This window comes from Oncorhynchus mykiss, chromosome 15, assembly GCF_057628025.1.
Source record: "Oncorhynchus mykiss isolate SJ-2025 chromosome 15, ASM5762802v1, whole genome shotgun sequence".
Classification (NCBI taxonomy): domain Eukaryota; kingdom Metazoa; phylum Chordata; class Actinopteri; order Salmoniformes; family Salmonidae; genus Oncorhynchus; species Oncorhynchus mykiss.
The window spans coordinates 10,876,222-10,884,506 of record NC_143036.1 but is presented as its reverse complement, the minus strand read 5'-3'; the positions used below and the strand labels follow the sequence as shown (position 1 = coordinate 10,884,506).

Here is an 8,285-nt window from a genome sequence, read left to right as displayed (position 1 = left end):
TTTAGAGGGGGTGGCATTTATCCTTAGAGGGAAGGGGGTCAGAAAGGGTGAATATACCAAGGAGGAAGAAGAGGATTTAGTTGGAGAGGAGGAAGAGGAGGATGGGAGGAGGAGAAGAAGAAGGAGGAGAAGGGGTCAAGGGAGGAAGAGGAGGGTTCAGTTAAGGGTTGAGGAGCAGGAGGGCGAGAAGGAGGATTAGAATCTGGATGATATCCTCGTGAGTGCTTAGAGGCTTCCCGTCCTTAGGGGGGAAATGATGGGGTATGGAGCGAGTGAGGAAATAAAGAATGATGGTGGGATGGAGGGAGGGAGGAAATAGAGGATGAGGGAATGGAGGCAGTGCTGAAATGGATGATTTTATACGCTCAACATGACTGTGAGGTTGATTTTACAGGGAGGAGGCAACAATGCAGAACAGTTGTTTCTGGACGATCGTCCCAATGACAGCAATGGAAATCAAATAATTTAAATCAATATAATTCAAATTAAAAATAATACATTCACACATTGATTCTTGTGCAATTTGTGATTGTTCGTCACTAAGCCACAGTGTAAAGGCATCAACTATTGCTAAATGGACTCCAGTTGAACAATACCGTGTGTAATCTTCCAGGATATTGTATCCTATGTGTCTTTTAGAAACACTCCCTTTCTTTCCATACAGTAGTATCCCATTTAGTAAATCTGTCTCAAAGTGATCTCTTCCAGGTCATGGTGTGTGTGTACATACTGTATTCAAGAGGTTAACGCCAACGGGCATTAGTTGAGACATCACTTAGGGAGCGAGCCCTCTGTGCACCCCAAAGAGGGGGTGTTTAGAAGGGGTGCAACCTACCCCCCCAGATATTACCCCTCTTACCTAACGAGATTTGGGGGATCCGTCACTGTGTCTGAGTTTAAGGGTTTAAGGGCAGTAAAACTGTTCCAAAGGAGACTGACACATTTTGAACACAATTACTTTAAAAAAATTGAAATGGCAGATTTATATACAATGTCTTTATGGCTGGAGAAGGGGTGTTTAAAATACAATATTTTTAAGGCTCTGTGTGAGCAAGAGAGACAGAGAGAGATGTTGAAAATAGAGAAAATGAGCGAGAGAGAGAGAGAGAGAGAGAGACAGAGAAAGAAACTCTGAAACAGTAAAAACATACACTGAAATGCAAGAAATTCAATTATACCAATAAGACCCTTGATGAAATTGAAAACGCAAATACAGCTAAATCAGCGCCGTCTTATGGGACTCCTAATCACGGCCGGATGTGATGCAGCCTGGATTCGAACCAGGTTCTGCAGTGACTCCTCTTGCACTGAGCTGCAGTCTTAGACCACAACAACCAAAATCCATTAGATTACCCAATAACCCAATAAGAACTAAATGAAAAGCTAAAATCTATAAAAGGCTAGTGTTCTTGATAACATCAGAAATGAAATGCTGATAAACAGCACACCTGAGTTAAAAATGCTGCGCTTAAACTGTTCAACATTGTATTAACTTCTGTCTGCTTTCCTGATGTCTGGAACCAGGGGCTCATCTCCCCTGTCCACAAAAGTGGAGACTTGGGAAAGGTTTTCTGTAGCACTTTGAATTCAAGAATTCAAACCTTCCTTCAAGAACAAAATGCAATAAGTAAATGTCCAGTTGGCTTTCTCCCCAACCATCGCACTACTGACCATATATACACCTTACAGACACTAATTAATAAACACACCAACTAATGACCAGAAAAAAGAGTGCAAAATCTTTGCTTACTTTATTTACTTTAAAAAAGCATTTGATTCTATTTGGCACAAAAGGCTATTCTCCAAAATTATCCAAAGTGGGTTTGGTGGTAAGGTGTATGACTTAATAAAATGTATGTTCACAGAAAACAAGTGTGCAATAAAAATCAAAAACCAAAGGACATAATTATTTTCACAACGTCGAGGTGTGAGACAAGGCTGTAGGTTGAGTCCAAACCTTTTCAACATTTATATCAATTAATTAGCAGACATGTTGGACCATTCTCCAGCCTCAGGACTCACACTATTTGACACAGAGGTAAAATACCTGCTATGTGCTGATGATTTGGTTCTTCTATCACCAACCAAAGGTCTTCAACAGAATCTTAACATTCCAGAGCAATATTACCATACATTTTTTTATTTGACCTTTATTTGACCTTTATTTAACTAGGTAAGTCATTACTACTACAACTACCACCATCATTACTACTACTACTACTAAATACTTATTTACAATGACAGCCTACCCCAGCCAAACACAGATGACCAAGTGTGCGCCGCCCTAATCCCAATAACAGCCAGATGTGATGCAGCCTGAATTTGAACCAGGTGCTGCAGTGACACCTTGTGTACTGAGATGCAGTGTCTTAGACCACTGCGCCACTAGGGAGCCTAATAACTGGGCCCTGGCAGTACATTTTTTTTTAAACAACGAAATTCATGATTTTCCAGAGAAAAAAAACAGATGTCAGAAACTCAAATATACATTCACCCTGAACAACACCATAATTGAACAAACTAAAAATGACTCAGACCATATCTGCATGGGGAAACTTTAATATGGCAGTGAATGAACACAAAGAAAAAGCCACAGAGCATTGTACACAATAAAAATGAAATGATTCAAAATCATCATCCCAATTAGAATTTGGACAAAAATATTTGACAGTGTAATCCTAGCAATAGCTCTCCCATTTAAATTTTGGGACAAACATCCAATTGAAGCCCTACATGCAGAATTCTGTCGAATTCTACAAGTCCAGAGAAATACACCAACTAATGCATGTAGGGCAGAATTGGGCCGATTTTCAGAGGAAATTCAAATACAGACAAGATCATAAAAATGTTGGCTACATCTAAATTCAAATCCAAATTCAAGTCTGCAATTTAAAGCACTTCAAACCCAAGTGCTGAGCCCAGAAACGAGCCCTCTCAGTCAGCTGGTGTTGGACCCAACCAACCAAGCTGAGCCCAGAAACGAGCCCTCTCAGTCAGCTGGTGTTGGACCCAACCAACCAAGCTGAGCCCAGAAACGAGCCCTGTCAGTCAGCTGGTGTTGGACCCAACCAACCAAGCTGAGCCCAGAATCGAGCCCTGTCAGTCAGCTGGTGTTGGACCCAACCAACCAAGCTGAGCCCAGAAACGAGCCCTCTCAGTCAGCTGGTGTTGGACCCAACCAACCAAGCTGAGCCCGGAAACGAGCCCTCTCAGTCAGCTGGTGTTGGACCCAACCAACCAAGCTGAGCCCGGAATCGAGCCCTCTCAGTCAGCTGGTGTTGGACCCAACCAACCAAGCTGAGCCCGGAATCGAGCCCTCTCAGTCAGCTGGTGTTGGACCCAACCAACCAAGCTGAGCCCAGAATCGAGCCCTCTCAGTCAGCTGGTGTTGGACACAACCAACCAAGCTGAGCCCAGAATCGAGCCCTCTCAGTCAGCTGGTGTTGGACCCAACCAACCAAGCTGAGCCCAGATTCGAGCCCTCTCAGTCAGCTGGGGTTGGACCCAACCAACCAAGCTGAGCCCAGAATCGAGCCCTCTCAGTCAGCTGGTGTTGGACCCAACCAACCAAGCTGAGCCCAGAATCAAGCCCTCTCAGTCAGCTGGTGTTGGACCCAACCAACCAAGCTGAGCCCAGAATCGAGCCCTCTCAGTCAGCTGGTGTTGGACCCAACCAACCAAGCTGAGCCCAGAAACGAACCCTCTCAGTCAGCTGGTGTTGGACCCAACCAACCAAGCTGAGCCCAGAATCAAGCCCTCTCAGTCAGCTGGTGTTGGACCCAACCAACCAAGCTGAGCCCAGAATCGAGCCCTCTCAGTCAGCTGGTGTTGGACCCAACCAACCAAGCTGAGCCCAGAAACGAGCCCTCTCAGTCAGCTGGTGTTGGACCCAACCAACCAAGCTGAGCCCAGATTCGAGCCCTCTCAGTCAGCTGGGGTTGGACCCAACCAACCAAGCTGAGCCCAGAATCGAGCCCTCTCAGTCAGCTGGTGTTGGACCCAACCAACCAAGCTGAGCCCAGAATCAAGCCCTCTCAGTCAGCTGGTGTTGGACCCAACCAACCAAGCTGAGCCCAGAATTGAGCCCTCTCAGTCAGCTGGTGTTGGACCCAACCAACCAAGCTGAGCCCAGAAACGAGCCCTCTCAGTCAGCTGGTGTTGGACCCAACCAACCAAGCTGACACCAGCTTCAAAAGAAAGAATATCAATAAACAGTCAGCTGGTAGTAGTAGTAATGATGATGGTAGTTGTAGTAGTAGTAGTAGTAATGATGATGGTAGTTGTAGTAGTAGTAGTAGTAGTAGTAGTAGTAATGATGATGATAGTTGTAGTACTAGTAGTAGTAATGATGATGGTAGTTGTAGTAGTAGTAGTAGTAGTAGTAATAATGATGATGGTAGTAGTAGTAGTAGTAATGGTGATTGTGGTGGTAGTAGTAGTAGTAATGATGATGGTAGTTGTAGTAGTAGTAATGATGATGGTAGTTGTAGTAGTAGTAATGATGATGGTAGTTGTAGTAGTAGTAATGATGATGGTAGTAGTAGTAGTAGTTATGATGATGGTAGTTGTAGTAGTAGTAGTAATGATGATGGTAGTAGTAGTAGTAGTAGTAGTAATGATGATGGTAGTTGTAGTAGTAGTTCCTAGGCTGTCTTTGAAAATAAGGCGGACGGACGGAGGAACAGAAAGGAGAGGGAAAGCAACCAAGATAAAAGCCATCTCTGGAGACGATGATGAAGAGTGTGAGGAGAGTGATGATATTAATGAGGATGATGTTCTGGGTTTGTCCCCTGCCCGTAGACCAGGTCCATTCAGACTGCCACCTCAGCAAGATCTGATTCAGCTGTCCCAGTTATTGCCAGCCAACTCCCTTTTCTGCAAGCTCACCAATGCAAGGGCAAGCTCAGCTGGCCCTTTCCTCTGGCCGATGGCACTCAAACTCAGCGCCATCCTCTTTTATGATTACCACACATTTCCTTTATTTTGTCCCCCCCCTCTCTTTTTCTGTCCTATTTTCTCTCTGTACCGCTCTCTCTCTCTCTCTCTCTCTCTCTCTCTCTCTCTCTCTCTCTCTCTCTCTCTCTCTTTCACACACACACAAATCCTCTTTCTTTCTTTCTTTCTTTCTTTCTTTCTCTATTTTATTTTCTTCCCCCTGCCTGGTATTGTTTAATCTAGGCTCTGATGATGATGATGATGATGAACATGATGACAGCAGCAGCAGGAGTAAAAATGCTCAGGCATCTTTATCGATAATGTGTCAGAGAATATCTTGGTGTTGTTATCGAACACTTCCCAACTACCCAGAAAACCTCAAATGCATTTACACATTTCCCGAAGAGGGGGAGGGAGGGAGGGAGGCAGGGAGGGAGGGAAGGAAGGAAGGAAGGAAGGATGAATATAGGAAGGAGAGGAGGAAGAGGTATGGCTGATCAATAGCTCACAGTGAATTAAGTAATAGCATATTTTGCGTCGATACATATTACAGCGTGTTTAACTGGCTCCACATCGTTATAGCGACCAGATCAATACAACACTGAAAGAGAGGACCTGTCTGTCAGACAATGTAATTGGCTATCAAAGCTGTGTGAAAATGTGGAAGAACAATATGAAAAGCATCTAGACTTATTTACCTCTGGTTTCAGGCCTGCGCTCAAGGGAGTGTGTGAACAGGTGTACCTGAAATAAGAACATTAGAATGTTATTGTCCACCCAGAGATGAAAATGTTCCATGTTTTTGAAACCTCCACTAAGTTAGAAATAACAGTAAAACGCCTATCACTCAAGGGGCTGGTGAGAGAAAGTGGTGATAGCTTCCATCCATCTTGATGTGGCTTTGACAGTTCATCTGCCAGGTTAATTGTCTGGTAAGGAGGGGTGCGTGGGTTTAAGAAGTCCCAGGAGGATACTGCTGAGGTCACCCAAGGCCAAGACAGATAACGTACCTTAGCAATAATTTACTTAAGCAATGTCTTATTATGTCTTTATACAGTGTTGTAACGATGTGCAAATAGTTAAGGTACAAAATGGAAAATAAATAAACATGGGTTGTAATAACAATGGTGCTTGTTCTTCACTGGTTGCCCTTTTCTTGTGGCAACAGCTCTCTCTCTCTCTCTCTCTCTCTCTCTCTCTCTCTCTCTCTCTCTCTCTCTCAAATGTTGTGCCTATATTTTGGTGACAAATTGTAGCCTAATATTAGTTTATCCCATGGCGCATTTGCTTGAAGCATTCCTGCTATTATGATCCAAACATGCCATAGTTTGTCTTCAAGCATTATGTATCTTGGGGAGCACGTGTGTCGAGGCGAAATTGTCGGTGGGGGTGCGAGGTGACAGCTGTGGCCCCGCCTGGTCGATCAGCTGCAGAGGGACCCCACCAGCCCAGAGAGGAGAAAGAAAGGGAGGGGATCAATAGGCGCTAGTGTGGGTCTCACTTTCACTCCTTCAATCTCTCTGGTGGGCTGAATGCGCGAGCCCTCCGTTCTTCGAACACTATTTTTGTTCTCGAGCGCACGAGGACGCAGGTCCAAATCCTGATTACAGCATCTTGCTCACTGAAATCCCGAAATATCGGGGGAAACCATGACAACAGCAGAAACCGGAGATTGAGAGCGGAGTCGGTTGACTGCCAGTAGAACCAGTAGAACGGGGAACTCTGATGTGAGGGAAGAAGCATCTTGTTTTACAAGAACAGTTTGATTTCAAACCCCTTGCTTTTTCTCTATCAAGTAGGGAATCCTCGATGACGCGCGCAGAGCAGAATATCATGACAGTTCTATGGGGACTGATGGTCATGGCCTCCAGCGGCCATAGCGCACGAATTGTCAGTGGTAAGTTGTGATGATAACTTTTTATCAAGTTCATATAAAAACAAAATAAGTATTATAAGACAATAAGATCTGAGTATTCAGATTTTGGATATCCTCAAAATAAAAAATAATCAAATAATAATTTATTGATCATTCACATGAAAGAAACAATCATCTCAACCGTGAACTACCAGTGAAATTTAACCATTTGTGACTATGCTTACATATAGGTATGTCTATAGCTCATCATCATCATCATCATATTTAGATTAATTTGAATTAAAATTGGTCACACAATAGGTTATCTGAGACGATATAACATTTTCTCCATATGGAATCATGTTTTCCAATCGTTGCATTATTCCTGTAAAAAATGTAATTACATGTAAACTGTTATTCATGCAGATTTGCTGTTATGCTTTATTGCAGGTTTGTTTTTAGAATTGTTTATTTCAATATCTATTTTTTTGCATGTACATTAGATGATTGATTAATTAATATAAATAACATACATTTTTCTAAACTATTCCAATCTATTTGGATTTGTTGCACCCTTTACTAAAAGGGTTGTTCCAGTTCAGATGTTTAAGGTGTAAGTTTCTGATTTTCTTTTCTTAGTCGACCTTGTGTTATTTTGCTTTGTGTTCTGGAACGTAGCCCTGTTCTGTTTCTTTGTGTTCTGGAACATAGCCCTGTTCTGTTTTTTTGTGTTCTGGAACATAGCCCTGTTCTGTTTTTTTTGTGTTCTGGAACATAGCCCTGTTCTGTTTCTTTGTGTTCTGGAACATAGCCCTGTTCTGTTTTTTTGTGTTCTGGAACGTAGCCCTGTTCTGTTTCTTTGTGTTCTGGAACGTAGCCCTGTCCTGTTTCTTTGTGTTCTGGAACGTAGCCCTGTTCTGTTTTTTTTGTGTTCTGGAACGTAGCCCTGTTCTGTTTCTTTGTGTTCTGGAACATAGCCCTGTTCTGTTTCATTGTGTTCTGGAACATAGCCCTGTTCTGTGTCTTTGTGTTCTGGAACGTAGCCCTGTTCTGTTTCTTTGTGTTCTGGAACGTAGCCCTGTTCTGTTTCTTTGTGTTCTGGAACGTAGCCCTGTTCTGTTTCTTTGTGTTCTGGAACATAGCCCTGTCTTTCATTTTTGTTCATTGATTTCACCTGTGTTGGTTTCTCACCTGGTCTCATCAGCTCCCTATTTAGTTCTGTTCTTTCTTTTTATTTTTATGGTTGTGAGGTATTGTTGGTTTTGACTGCCTATCTGTGGTTGACTATTGCCTGCCTGCGACCACGATTCCTGCCTTCTGTGTAGGCTTAATAGTCATCTGGACGCTGTCTGTGCGTGAATCTACACCTTTTTCTCCCTGTGTATTTATTACATATGGTAGTCTCATACCTTATCTTCCTAACCCTGGCATTCATTTTGAATGTACATTACGTGTGAATTGAAATGTGGATATCCTCACTCTGGCTGGATTTCAA

The 8,285-nt window shown here is 43.1% G+C and overlaps 1 protein-coding gene across 2 annotated transcripts in view; it reads left to right on the top strand.

Annotated features, from left to right (window-relative positions):
* Nucleotides 1-6,298: 6,298 nt before the first annotated feature.
* chodl (chondrolectin) overlaps nt 6,299-8,285 on the top strand; it is a 41,116-nt gene continuing 39,129 nt past the window's right edge. For both annotated transcript variants that reach the window (XM_036943686.2, XM_036943687.2), the window contains exon 1: nt 6,299-6,832. In XM_036943686.2, the coding sequence (XP_036799581.2) occupies nt 6,745-6,832 (88 nt within the window). In that variant the 5' untranslated portion in view covers nt 6,299-6,744. The remainder of the gene's footprint in view (nt 6,833-8,285) is intronic.